General features: G+C 31.1%; 1 protein-coding gene across 2 annotated transcripts in view; it reads right to left on the bottom strand.

The window, feature by feature from the left end:
* Positions 1–5208: 5208 nt before the first annotated feature.
* LOC110032393 (probable U3 small nucleolar RNA-associated protein 7) overlaps positions 5209–15516 on the bottom strand; it is a 25799-nt gene continuing 15491 nt past the window's right edge. For both annotated transcript variants that reach the window (XM_020736015.1, XM_020736016.1), the window contains exons 8-9: positions 7187–7235; positions 5209–6379 (exon numbers count right to left, since the gene is read on the bottom strand). In XM_020736015.1, coding sequence (XP_020591674.1) covers positions 5363–6379; positions 7187–7235 — 1066 coding nt within the window. In that variant the 3' untranslated portion in view covers positions 5209–5362. The remainder of the gene's footprint in view (positions 6380–7186; positions 7236–15516) is intronic.

The raw sequence follows: 15516 nt of genomic DNA, 5'->3' as shown, positions 1-15516 counted from the left end.
TCTAATGGATTGATTCTTATAAAATATAATACTATTTTTAATGTTTTAATGCATGTTTAATGACATCATTATTTATGTTTTCATTCATTATCATTTATCATTAAGTGATGGCCACACTAATGTTTAAATTCTAGTGTAGATTAGTGATGTTGACAGAGTCCTTTTTAACATAAGGAAAAAGCACAACTAGGGTTTAGAGGTATAGACATATTGCTCTTGAACATTAGCAATCACATAGAAAATGAGGACATTCAATTTTTAAATTACTAAGCACACAGACATGTGGCTTAGGGTTATTCAGTATATGTGGGGGAAATGAGTGAAAAAGTTACTTACATGTGTTTTATAAGAATTCTAGCTAAACTTTTTCATATATTAGATAATTAATAGACTCTCACAAGAAGAAGTCTCCAAAGACTAAAGAGATAGAACATTCTCAAGTCAATTATTACCTTAGCAAGCACCATTTTATGATGTTCTATAGAATCTACTAAGAATACTTGGGACATTGGTCATGTCCAACTATTCGCTTTAAAGACCATTTTTATTTTTTTTAATTAAGATAAATTTGATTTTACCATGAATGGGAGAATTTTTTTTAAGGAAAATCCCTTTATAAAAGTGATCATCAAATTTTTTTTATCAATAATAGAAAATTTCTCATTCCCTTATTGATTAATACTCACATTTTGTTGTTAAAGATCTAGTAAAATTTTTGTTGTTACTAATAAAATTGGAATCCTCTTAGTTATCAAAACACTTGTAGGTAATAAACCATTGCAAACAATTGCAAAGATTTTTGTTTAGTAATGGTGTTAAAAAAAGTCCAAATTTCAAAATTAAAAAAATTTGAGTTTGTGATGCCTTTTTTGTCAGGGTTATGTTTTAATTATAGACATGGTCAACCTTTGGGTGATGTTAGGGTTGATCCAATACCACAAGAAAAAAAATATAATGACCAATCTTATGTAAAAAACACTTTCATAAAATTTTGAAGGTTGCCAATTTGAACTATTTTGTGATCCACAATGTTTATTGATAGTTTAAATCTCTCATGTATGCTTACTTGGATTTCACACTCATGCTTCTCAACCTGACTTTTCATTTTCAAGATAAAAGTATCTCTTTAGCCTTTCAAATATACAAATTGTAATGATTTACACATCTACTCTTTGTTAAGGGACTTTCACTTCCTTTTGCAAGTTGCAAGCTATGAGAGATGCCACAACATATAAGTAACATTTTCATCCCTGTCTGCTTTCCTGGACATGTTGTCCCTCTATAATTTAGTTATTTCCTCATAATATTTGTCACAACTTGAAACAACATGACTCTTGCATTAGAGAGAGTCACATCATGTCGGATGCATAGTAGACATTATCTAAGATATATTTAGATAGAACTATTATTATTATTATTATTATTATTATTATTTGTGTATGTTTGTGAAAAAGAGAGTTTAATATCATCAAAATTTTATAAAATATAAGTAGTTCTCATCCCATTTGATCATATCACAAACTATACTATCAAACAGATTTGTATATTTTCATACATATTTTTAGTTACACATTAATACAGATAAATCAATATTATGATGAACATAAATAATTCATATCACCTATGATAGTGTGTAAAAATTACATAAATAAAAATAGATAGTAAAATTTATAATATCTACTAACATATACAACTAACTTATTTGGATCACAATATAACATAGTGTATAATGATTATTATATTAATGTAATGTTATCAGTATGTTGTAATTATTAATTTTGTCAACTATTTAATCATGCAATATCTAAAATTTTACACAATCTGAAATATCTAATAAAACCATTATATAATTGTATCAATATACGCAGAATAGCTTGAGTAACACCGTAATAATAGCTACAATTTAAAAAATATGTGGATATCAATTTATCTTGATTTCTACAATTTGTCCAAATGAAATCCAAAAATTTTACCAAAATTAAGTAAAATAATGGTTGCCTCTAAAACCAAAAACTTTTTCAACTAGACCAATAGACAAAATCAATTTTACAACTTTTAAAACTCAGATTCTCTCTTTTATCTTTTCTCCCTCTCTTGTTCTTTTTATTTCTATTCTAAAGTGATAATATGTGAGGGAAGTTGGGGTGATGGAGACATTTATAAGAAAATTATTATTTTTTTAAAATAAATTAATAAAAAGGACATAAAGTTAATTATGATAATCAATTTATTTTTATTATAAAATCTATGTAAATCCTTTTTTTATCTTTCGGAACTTCAAAAAGTATGATAAATAATCAATAAATAATATATCCTGTCTAGAATTTACTCATAAAAATAATTTTGTACAATGGATGTCATATGGCTCCACAAAACATGTTTGTACAAACACATAACTTTTCATGTAATTCAAGTCAAAGAAGTAATATTTATTTTTATACTTAAAATGCCAATAAAAATAAAAATATCCATAATCTAGAGTGTTGAATGTTCTATAATAAGGTGAAAATTGCTTATAAATTTTAATTTAAATGAATCCAAAAGCTACACTTAAATACAGTTAGTCAATTTCATTCTAACAAAAACTCAAAAGAATAATATCATCGTCTTCAAGATACTTTTTGTATAACTTTCAAAGTTGAATAATTACGATTATTTGAAAAAAAAAATTCAAAATAAAAAAACATTTTAGAGCTTTATATTTTTTTTAATAGTGTGTGCCTGAGAGAATTATAATATCTCAAACCCTAGAAATTAAAAGAATCGGATTCTAATTTTGGCATACAATTCAAGGATGAATCATTTTCTTAACTTATAATAAGTGTCGAGAATTGCTTTCTTATTTAGGTTCCAATTTATACAACTTCTAAGAGAATTTGGGTACTATTTTTTAGCTAAAGTTCCCTTCAAAAGTTAAATTTTGGTCTCATTCATTGGCTTTTGATTACCAACTCTATAAGGCATTTTCTGACTGCTGTTGATGGGTCATATTTTCTATTTCTTAGGACCCATGGATTAATGATAAATCTTTTATTGTGGTTCATGTGAATGACATATTATATGTCTTATCTTCCTCTCTCTCTTCTCCTCTAATGCTCTCCTTATTTGGATATTAGTCATTTTCCTACCTACAAAGCTTCAAACAAATCCACAATCACTTATTAGCTCGCAAGTCAATTTTGAGATGGAGGTTTTATGGCATGGCTAAGATAAAATTCGTTCCTAAATTTTCACTATGGCTTTTTTTAACAACTTACGTAATGTTGTTTAGCATAGTCTTGGATAGCATCAAAATTATGATATAAAATTCTCCATCTACTCTTGGCTTAAGAGTGTATAGATATTAAAAACATTATTTCCTCTCAAATATCTTACTTGTGTTGGAATGAAAATGAGATTTGAGCTCCTCTTTTTCTACTTCTACTCTAATTTTGTCTTAAAAGTGTGGCTTCTGTCGGTAATTGTATTTTTCATTAGTCTCCAACTGTTTTAAATTTCGAAGAATTTTCTTAATGGGCAATGTAATAAAAAAGTTTAAGAACTTTTATATTATATGTGCTTCGGAGTTCACTACACGAGAAAATTTTCCATATGGAGCCCGTACGTAGAGCTGCGTACGGGCTCCAATTAAATTAAGCCACCTAAGCAATATTTAATTTAATAAATTTATAAGTTTCTAAAGTAGGGCCCACTGACATACACATTGTACTTGGGGGCTTATTTTAATTGGAGTCCCCCACACAAAAAAAAAAATTCTACATTTAGAGGGAAAAAAATTATATTTTTAAAAATAGTTTTGCTACCAACTCAAGTATCAAGAGAGTCGTTCTTGCTAATTTGAAAATATTGTACCACAATCAAGATTGGTCTGACATTGTAATTATATGTTGGCTATCTTGGTTTAACTTATATCTTTTTATATATTTTAGCCATTGGATAATGGTGAGTGGATCATCTAAGTTGTTGCTTTTAAATCAATAGCCTTTCAAAACATTAAACATGAAAACATAGAGTATAAAACTCTAAAAGATAACCTCTCTTGGAACTTTTGTTGGTTTAGTAAAAATAAAGAGCACCCAAATTGATTTGTCTTGAAAATTTTTTTCTTCGGCCATTTAATTAAGGGAAAACTTTTAAAAGGGGCTCCTTTAATAATGTAATAAGAGGATCATGTGAACATTTTATTATTGGACATCTGATATAAATTTGCATCATGTGTCCCATAGAGGACACTTTTTTTTTCTAAATAATATAAACTGTGACAAAATGAAAATTTTACATTAATGAACAACTTGTAATTATTTTTTTAATCAAGAAAAATAATTAAACAAATTAAATTAACTAACAAATTAATTTTTTAAGTAAAATTTATTAGTTGTTTTTAATATTTTCATAACATGATAATTACAAAAAAAAAACTATCTTCTACGTCGAGGTGGAATTGGACATGTGTCTGGTGTATATCGAGACGCTAGTCGCAGTGGTTGATGTCGCAATTGATGTTCTTGAAATTTTTCTTCAATTTCATCGCTTTCAGTTGTTTCATTTGTAGCATCTCGTGGCATTCGATAATTTGTTTTTTTTTTAGATTTGAATGAATTTAAACAATATTTGTTAAGTGACACAGTTTTAGCATTTCTATACATATTTGAATGAGTAGACAATATTTATTGGATTTCGGTATACCATAATTTTATTTGCCACTAAATCTTAACGAACAAATTTAATGGATTCCACGAAATGCCACAAATGACACAACTGAAAGAGATGAAATTAAAAATCACTTTCAGGAACATCAATTGCAATCCCGACCGTTGTGACTATTAGTACATTAAAATGGACTAATAAACTTCACATAAAAATTAATTTATTAGTTAATGATTTGTTAGTTAATGTAATTTGTTCAATTGTTTTTTTTTTATTAGTAAAAAAAGATAATCACAAGTTATTCATTAATGTAAAAAATTTATTTTATAATTTCATTTTGTCACAATTTATAATGATAATTACTTTATATTAATAATAATAGTATTTAAGAAAAAATTTGCCATTCTACAATGTGGACTTTCATCTCCTCTTTCCTCTTTCCCTCAAAATAAAACATCTTGTCTGCAAATCGTATAGTCACTCATTTGGTTCCCAGTGGACTGACTGTTCTAAACACAGCCATTACACTGATCTCGACGCCAGGCTTCATTTGGTTCCCGATTGCCCAAAAGTCACTCAGAACCATCTCATTCAGTGAAAAACCAGAGGAAAAAAAAATACAAAAAAGCATTTTTCCATTCTATTACACCCTTAGAAATCTTCATCCTCCTGAGTTGAAACTCTATAACCATCAAACAACAAGATATCATTATCATCACGTTTTCTTCCGAGCAAAGCGCTGCAACGATTTCGGCAATTCAGTTTCATCAACCTTCGCTTTCTTCAATGGTTGTTCTTCTTCCTGATGATGCTCCCTGAACGATCTCTTCGCCTTCAGAACAACTTCCTCTTTCTTTTTAGCCTTTCTGCTGGACTTACTTCTTCCCTTGGTCTTATTCTTAAACTTAATGCTCTTTGCTTTCTGGACAGTCTCTTCCAATTCATCCTCCACCTCACTTCTACTCTTCCTCTCCTTCTTCCTTGTTGGTCTTACAGTCCCAATCTTGCTTGGGTCTAACATGATGGTCTCAGGTAAGAGTTTATCAAGGAGAGAATGCACTTCTTTCTCTCTCCTTTGCTTTTTCGTCTCGTAAGGATTCGCCACCCAAGAATCAAAGTTCGCTTCGCCGGAACCAGGAACGAGAATACTAGAAATGCCCATTGAATGCCCGATCCCAAGGACATCTTCGTAAGGCCGAAAGCAAAGTTTTCCAATTTGATACCCCTTGATCATGGAATGATTCATGTATCTTCCATAATCACGGCCTCCATTTGGATCTCTCCATATATGTATCTGAGACCCATTGGACATAGCCAGCAAGCCCTTCTGGCTGAAGTCCAAGGACTGGGCATAACCAGAGTAGGATCTGAGAACCTGAAACTTCCTGATATCCCACAGTTTGATCTTGCGGTCTATACCGGCTGAGGCCATTAGATGGCCATTGTGGTGGAAGGCAATGGATGTTATAGGACCATGGTGACACAGCATTGTAACCAGTGGCTTTGTGCTTGTTGGCTTCCACATGGTGATTTTGCCGCCGGCATGACCCAAGCTTGTAATTGCGTTGTAAGGATTGGTCTCCATCACATCGGTGCGGCCAAGACTGGTGCCATAATTGTTAACGATCTCGCCGGTGCTTACATCTTGGTAGTGAAGCTGTCCAAATTTGTTTATTGAGACCAATAGGAACTGCTTTTCCAAAAACTGGAGCTTTAATGGCGTACCATGTTCCTGAGGAAACACAAATTTTGCATAAGATGAAGCTCAATAATTCGATAATGATATCAATATAAAGATCGACATCATAATTAGATGCAAAAACTAATTGCTACACAATCTAGTGACGAAAGATTTTATGTTGTTAGCTGCAAACAATATGCAAATAAGGATCTGAGGTGTGCATTGATTCATGAGTCATATGGCAAATTTAAACTCTGGCGTAGTTTTCCTTTTAATATCATAGGCAGAGGATGTCATCAATAAAACATGAGTGAAACTTCGCTCCATAAAATAATATACACGAAAAAATGATTTGGTGCATGCTTTGCTTAGGTAGCTCAATCACATAGTTCCTAAGCAAAAGTGCATCTAAATTTAAAAAATATCAGCCCCGGGCCAAACTTTAAAAATAAAAAATTAATTAATTAATAAAACACACACACACACACACACACACGCGCACATACATACTCTCAATACTAGGGAAAAATTAAAAATATAAATGATATTGCATATTGAGATTATATAGATTCAAAGAAAAAACGATGCATCCAATCCTACTTTTTCGAGACTTGCCATTTCACCGTGTATCAATGTATATCCAATCATGCACTACTTGAACTCCATACTTCAAAACAGCCCATCAATGGGAAAAAGTTGCAAAACACCAGCAATGAAATATAATGAAAATAGAGATCTTGCATACAAAACTATAATGCTCTTATAATGAAGATATAAAAGAAATGTGGTAAACAATAGAAAATAAAAACTTATTGCTGCAAGCCAGCACTCGAGCTTTTATTGAGAAGAAATACAAACCTTAAGACAGTGAATTTCTGTGCCATGCCTGTTATAGATGTACGTATACCTGCCATAATTCATTGTAAATCAGTCGAGACAACAAAAAACTTAGTAAAATGGTAGCTTTGATGTCATGTTAAAGATACTTTTAAGTGTTAGACATGTAAATAAATAAGAATTATGAGGTGTGTACAAGACAATGCAACTGCTGCCATCAACGACATTAGTGTCACATTTCAATTTCATCTCAAACACGAAATGAAAAATTTGTCCAAAATTACCAGGCAAGTGTTGAAATTTAATCATTTCCTCGAATATCATTTGTTTTATAATATGATGGAAAAAAATTCTTCAAAATTTGAACCCATGGCTTGTGCAAAGGACCTTGAAAAGCCTTCGTCCATATGCATACAACTTGCAAGAAGGATGGCACTATCTTTATTGCTTCACGATCCGCATAAACAGACACACTTAAAAAATGTTGGGAAATGAAAAAAGTGCAAGCAAAGAGCCAAACAAAAACTGAAGCCTTACTATATTATGATGAAAATGGCTAACAACAATTTTCAGTATATTTTAGTCAGACAGCCACCTATTAAGTTGATAAGCCATCAACAACTAAGTTAAGAGTAAAGTGTCAAAATAGTCCCCTAGCTACTTTTAGATGAAATCATTTTAGTCCCCGAGTTTATAGAAGTGTTAAATTAGTCCCTAGAGTGTTATAATGTGGTCCTAAAATTGTCCGCAATGGGAACTATTTCAGCTCATAATAAAAGATTTTGGGGACTAAATTGATATTTTTATATAATTTAGCACTAAAATGACCCCTATAAAGACTCAAGGGAACATTGCTATTTTTTCTCATTATGTTAATAATGACGAATGAGATACTTATTGCTTCAATTGTCTGGCTGTCAAAAAGGTCATCTTCTTCTTTTTTTTTTTTTTTTGAATATATCAAGTAGATCATCCCAGGAGATTAAAATAAGCATAATCGATATATTAATTTTGGAACAAAAAGAATTTTGGCATAAATATAAAAAACCATTATTTGCACACCAGAATGAGAAGCCAAACAAAAGAGAAGCATCAAGACAACCAAAAAGGGAAAACCAAGCAAGTTATGGCGTTTAAAGAATTATATCAAGAATCTAGGAGTAATCAGCTTCGTATGTAATCATAGGCGGGCATAAAGTTTCGAGGGTCATCAGTTAATACAAATACAATCAAATGGTTAAGCTCGCTAAAACTAAAATGTATCATTAGTAAAAAAAAATTCAAATAGAAGTCTTCAAAAAACAAAAAGAATTCTGCTCAGAATGTTTGTAAAACAATGGCATCCAGGACTAATGCAGTCCTCAGATCAATTAATTACATTGGACAACGAACACAAAATCCTATTTTTTTTTTATTTTTCAGCTTATATTTAGTCAAAGATTAGCAACTTTTGATACAAAACTAAAAAAAACAAACTTAATTCAATCGAAACGACAATTTAAAGTAGCTAGAATCTAAAATTCCACAAGTCATCTTAGAACAAATATGTAAAATCCCGCAGTAATGAAAATTCACACCAAAAAAAATAGTAGAAAATAAGCTTGACAAATATCAATAACAAGTTCAAATCAATCACCAGACAACTTGGAGAAAAAAATGAGAACATAAATAACCACGTGGAAGATATTAATCTCATGACAATACAAGAAGAACTATCCCCCAAAAGTTGTCATTAATACTTATGAGAAATTCAAAGAATTACATCCAACAGCATGCAAAAGAATTGAAAGAATAATTGGACTTTTATTTAACCATTCAATCATTCATCAAAACTTACGTACCTCCTGAGTCATATTTATAACTCAAAAAATACAAAATAAGTAAATTCTTTTAACCCCTAAGATTTAGCCTAATATTATAAGTTTCAATTAGCATATCTGAATTCCAGCAAGAATAACAATTTTCCTTGATTTCAAAAAAATAATGAGTTTCCAATTAAAAAAGGTTTTTTCTATCAACATAAGGTTCTTTACTAAAATACATAAAAGAAAATCAATCAGTCAAAAAAAACTACAGTGAGCAATATAAAGAATTATTGCCCATGCTATAGACCAGTACGGGAATCAACATATAAGGCAAACAAAAAACAAAAATATCAATGGCAATTTAAGGAAATAGAAGAAAAACTAGTAATAAAACATTGAGACAGTGACATAACTTGCATCCAAGCTACAATTATTGGCAGCAAACTACAAACCAAAAACTCATATGAGGAAGAAATATAGCACATTTCAATGATAACAACAATAACCAAATCAATAAAATAGCCGTGCAATTCCAAATTAACAAATGGAAAAAATTGAGGACCGATGGCATGCTGAAACATGGAATAGATACAATTGATCCAAGGATTCCAAGCGCAAAATTGAAACATGTCGTAAACCAATTAAATGAAGTAATCAAACTAATAGAGAACAAATCTTGTCCTCATAATATGCATGTTAAACCCAAAACTTACTAGAAAATAAAAGTATAAAACTATGAAATGAAACAACTAAAGTAATTGATTAATGAGCTTACCAAAATGCTCATATCATGTGTTTCCCAGCAAAAATACACTTTCAAATTTCCATCCCTAATCCTAGTTAGTTACTCTGAAAGGAGAAAAAATTTACAATCTTTGATTCTGAAAGCACTGAAGCCTTACTCAATTCGTATGTATTTACATATCTAACACCTAACCTTCAAATTTTACATACAAACCACCTTACCTATGCATAAAAAATGTCTTTTCACTTTTTGAAAATTAAAATTGTGATGATAAAAAAATTTTAAAAAAAATGATACTTTTGATTTGATATGAAAATTTTGGGTGGTATAAATGTAAAAAATAAAGTTTATATATTAGATGTGTATGTACATAAGGATTGGGTGGCATGTATGCAAATGCCCCAATATTTAAAAAAAAAATCGTTTTTGTATACTCCTAATGTATATTTGTATTAATTTTTCTTTTTTTACTTTTGCTATATTTGAGCAAACCAAAATAGAAAATAAAAATATGATAAAATTATAGTTAGTCTCAACGTGTAAATTTATTTATTAATTATTTTGCATACAATTATTTATTAAATTTTTGGAGCTTTTACATACATAGCATCCAAAACTTTCATATTTACCTATCTCATATCTATACTTTCATAATTACAAACATCATATGAAAAATAGCACCCTTTTAATAGTCAAATCCATTTTTTCATCCATAGATAAAGTGTTATGCGTGTAAAAATGAAAGTTTAGGCGTAAGATAAGTAAATCCATAAGAATTGGGTGCTATGCATGTAATTTCTCCTAAATTTTTCAATAAATGTTTTGTATTTAGTTTGAGTTTCACACAAAACTTACACTCCATGAAATTATATTTAATATCAATATTTACATTAAAACATGTAATTATTTTTTAATTTATAGAAATATAGAAAATAGATTGAAATGCCTATAATATTATTTAATTTATCAATGTTAATAAAATTCATGTTTAAATTTTGAATTATGTGTTATTTTTTTAATTAATTTATTTTTATAATTAGTTTGTCGCCCAGAAAAAAGAGGTTAGTTTTGCCCCTGAGAAGAACTACTGTAATATAAGATGAAATTGTTAAAAATAAACTGCAAAGAATAAGTTAAACATAGCAACAACACTCAACAGGGTAGAATGGAAAATGGTGGATTCATAACACTAACCTAAAAGAGCTGAGGTAAGACTAATAATGATAATGGTAATGATATAATAATTAGGAGCTGCTCTCCACTAAAAAGATGTTATAAGCATTCATAATAAATTAAAAGGATTTTGATTATTTTTCGGTTCATAATTTAACTTCCCTCTCCCTCTACCCTCTCACTAAGCAGACCTTCTCACCTAATCATTCATTCTCCTCTTCTCTGCTACTCTTCCTCCCTTCTTCTACTACCCTTTACCTTAACTTAGAATTCACCACATACACAGCTAATAGCCTAAACCAACAAACTCTCCCACCAAGCTACCCAAGAGCTTCCCAGAACAAACAACTATCTTCACCATTCAAGCATCTCCTTACCAATATCCCACCTCTATCATTCTATCACCACGCACACTACCAAATACCCCAAAATCTCCTGACAGTAAGCTCTGAAAATAAAAAAAAATAAAAAAATAAAAAAAAAGGCATGGCTAGCTCCTCATCTCCCAAGAAATTCATGGCTGCGAGCATGCAAGTATGATGATCAACAGTGGTCTATCCCGATTGGATCATCTCAGCCAGCACTAATTTGATATCAAAACTAAAGTTCCAGCATGGATCAATGCCATCTTCTTGATCCATAACTTGCTCGAATTTTAATCCCTTTCACACCCTAGTGATGAAGAAATTGTTTGCTCCCCGGTTTTACTGAAATCCTTCTCTAAACCCTAAAGTGTTGTTGTGTGCCTGCCAAGAAGCATATAAGAATTCTATTCACTTCTTATATTAATATTCCGGCTGTCTTATTGATTAATTGTTCGGCAATCAATCACTTAAGCAGCCAAGCAGGGTACATTCTGCTCAAGCAATTTTGATATCAATATTCTGTTCAGTTTTATTACTTAAACTGACATCTTACATTCTGCTAATAACATTCTGGCATTTGCTTGCGTTTTTAAACCCAAAGCTTACTACAGCTCAAATCATTTGCTTTCTGAACTACACAAATCATACTGCAATTTGTATGAACTCCATTCCTTATATGCATGAACCTCTTTCACTTGCGCATATGATAGATCCAGTTCTGCTCTTTCATTTCTATTAAATACAGAATTGAATGATGTCCTGTGCATCATTTCTTCAAGCAATTCTACATCATTTTTTTATTATTAAACTCCTTCAGACGTGCATTTAAGCTGTCCAGCTAATGCTTGAATACACTAAGCCTTGACTATTGTTTTAGCTTTGAATATGCTGTGCTTGCTTCTAAATTTGTATGCATGACTATGATTACACTCCTCATCACGTTTACTCGTGCTAGAGCACCTCACAAAGTGTATTAAATATGCTGAATTGGCTAAGCATCAAAACATTATGTCATGCGTGCTCGTGCACAAATGTACCTCATGCAAATTCTATGCAATATGTGAAATGGATAGGATATCAGGACAGTCAAGGGTAGTTTGTGAAGCATAGGATCATCGTTCCTACAACCAATCAGCCGGATTGTTACTCTGTCTCTCTCCAGACTTGGTCATTTACATATTTATGTAGTGCATCATATGAGGATCCTTGGATAGAAAATTTTAATAAAACATTCAACAAGGATAAACAAATGAAGGAACAATAAACAGCACATAAACCTCCCAACAACCCACATGACCTACCACCACAACAAGCACTTCAAAAACCACCAACTCAAAGCCAATTCACTAGTCTCTTCAACACCATTAACTCCTCAACAAAAAGCTTAACCACATTCCCATTCATGAGTACTTATCTTTCTCCTTTCACTTTCTTCTCCCTCTCAAGCATTCGTATCCTTTCATTGCGCCAACTAGTTTTCTCTATCTTATCTTCAACTGATCTTCTTCCTCTTCTCAAAATACTATTGTAATTTGATTGGCCGGATGCATTTCTTTGATTGCACCCACCATCTGATTACCATTGTTCATCATAGCTATTATCACAACTATTTATATTTATTGTGTTACCACTCAAAGCACCATTCCATCGCCTATAGTTTGGGTTATTACTGCGTGTGAGATTTAGATTGTTGTTACCTATATATGTTAAAAGCCAGAGTTATCCATCAAAGAAACTCTCCCATCAATGGAATATCTATGACCACCCAACATAAAAGTTCTGGTATAGAAAATTAAATCACCTACACCAATAAGTGAAGTCGTTTCAAGTGTCATAAGAAAAGTCATCTTCCACAAAATGTTGTAATAAAGTTATGCCAATTAAATTAAAAAAAAAATCTTAGGAATTATACTAGAAAATGAACACTCAAAATATTGAGCATACTTTAAGTGAAGCTTTTTCAAGTGTCATATGGGAAAAAAGATGTTCTAGAGTGGTTTTTAAGAAGATTATGAAAATATGAATGAAGTAAAAAGCCTGACCTGCAGCCCCCTATAAAACAAGGTGATTAGAATGACCCAAGCTTTCAAGATTAAGATAAGTATGAGGATGAGAATAAACAACGAAGTACTACTTGCCAACTTTAGATTAACAATTTCACCAAGGACATCATTAGCATTCTGTTCCGTACCTTGCTTTTATAGAATCATCACAATTCATTAAAGTCAAAGGGCTTGTCTGCATTTAAGGGGTTAATAATTAGATTAAATCTCTTCAAATCAAGTGGAAGATCAAAACCATCAGCCTATAATTTTATCCCAACCTTCCAAGCAACTTTACAATAAGGCCTATGTGGAGCTGAAAATATGTTAATCAAAATCTACAGTGATTCTATCTCATATTCAAGAAAATCCGTACACATGGGCACATCTTTAGTAATCCCATTGAGCTTGTGAACCGATCAAATAAATATCTCAACGAGAAGTTGGTTTTAATGTCTTTTTGCACTTCATCTAATATTTTTAGATCCTTCGAGCAATTAGCTACACACCACCTAGTTAATTTTTTTGTCTAGAAATTTCAATAAACTTGCAATCATATATTGGAGATCTACTAAAATACTGATTTCAAGATGTGTCATTGATAACATGAGGCAAATGAAATTTGTGTTAAGTTTTTGACACTACTAAAACTTCTAAGAGAAAAGGAAGAAAATGACAATTACAAGCCATTAGCTACAAAATTATTATGATGTTTTAAAGATAGCTTGTGATGTTTTAAGTTAAGGGTTGGGTGAAGCTCAAAATCAAATTGGGACATTATTATCTCATGATTTCCAAGCAAAACACTCCATATAACATCCAAATTTTTGTGTTGCCACATAAACCTTTTGGCCCTTAAGGCACTATCTTTTGCCTTCATGACTTTGCCAATAGAGTTATTTCCCTTCACACAGCAAAACTTGCATATAAATGCATTTCCTAAGGCTCAATTTAGACTGGAGGGATGTGAAAAAATTTTAATAAAATAAAAATAAATTATGGATTGCTTATAAATCCATATTCTAGATTAGAGAAGTTTAGCACCTTTTTCATAAATCCATATTCATAGATTAGAGAAGTTTAGCCCCTTTTTCATTTCCTTTCACCTGAAATTCCCACCATCCATATAGCGCCCAAAAGAAACTAAGTACCAAACATGGCAAGAGATATCCTTCCTAAAGATGCATTTGTCCTAGGTCACCATGCAAGATTGGACGCAAAAAATACAGTTACACAAGCGATGAGAAACAAACCCCAGGGGAGGACAGAAAAAAAACTACTTTACAATTCCTGATTTTATAGCCTGAATACAGTGAAAAGTGTGAGGGCCGCTACACCGGCGCCCGGGTGTAGTGTTAAATAAGCAAGGGTTCCCACATTACGGGCGAATGCGGGTAAAGAAGTTAGTCCATGAAACTAATGAAACTAATATTAGGATAGGATCTTGGAATATAGGCACTCTCAATGGTAAATTAATGGAATTAGTTGATATTATGATTCATAGAAAAATTAATATCTTATGTATTCAAGAAACTAAGTGGGTGGGAGAAAAGGCTAAGGAGATTGATAATTTAGGTTTTAAACTTTGGTATTCTGGTAAGAGTCGCACTAGAAATGGTGTAGGTGTAATTATAGATAAGAGTTTGAAAGATAATGTTGTAAAAATTAATAGAGTTGGTGATAGAATTATAGCCCTTAAGATTATCATTGATACTAAGATTTTTAATATTATAAGTGTTTATGCTCCTCAAGTAGGTTTAGATTTAGAGTCTAAAGATAAATTTTGGAATGACTTAGAAGACTTAATACAAATGATACCTCTTGAAGAAAGAATTTTTATTGGAGGAGATTTAAATGGACATGTCGATAGAGTGGTAGAAGATTTCAGAAATATTCATGGTGGCTACGTCTTTGGAGTAACTAATGAAGAAGTTAAAGCCATTTTAGATTTTGCTTTAGCGTTTGATTTTGTTATTACTAATACTTTATTCAAGAAAAGGGATGAACATCATATTACTTATAAGAGTGGATCTAATAAAACACAAATTGATTATTTTCTTATGAGAAGAAGAGATCGTCGTGATTGTAAAGTCATTCCAAGTGAAAATTTAAATACCCAACATCGTTTATTAATTTTAGATTTTAAGATTAAGAGTTGTAAAATAAAAAATACTAGGACTCATCATTGCAAAATTAGATGGTTTAAAAGATACAAATAAAA

The sequence above is a fragment of the Phalaenopsis equestris genome, unplaced genomic scaffold (genome assembly GCF_001263595.1).
Source record: "Phalaenopsis equestris unplaced genomic scaffold, ASM126359v1 Scaffold000937, whole genome shotgun sequence".
NCBI classification, from domain to species: Eukaryota; Viridiplantae; Streptophyta; class Magnoliopsida; order Asparagales; family Orchidaceae; genus Phalaenopsis; species Phalaenopsis equestris.
Note: the sequence above shows the minus strand (reverse complement) of the source record. Positions and strands in the feature narration are given on the sequence as shown.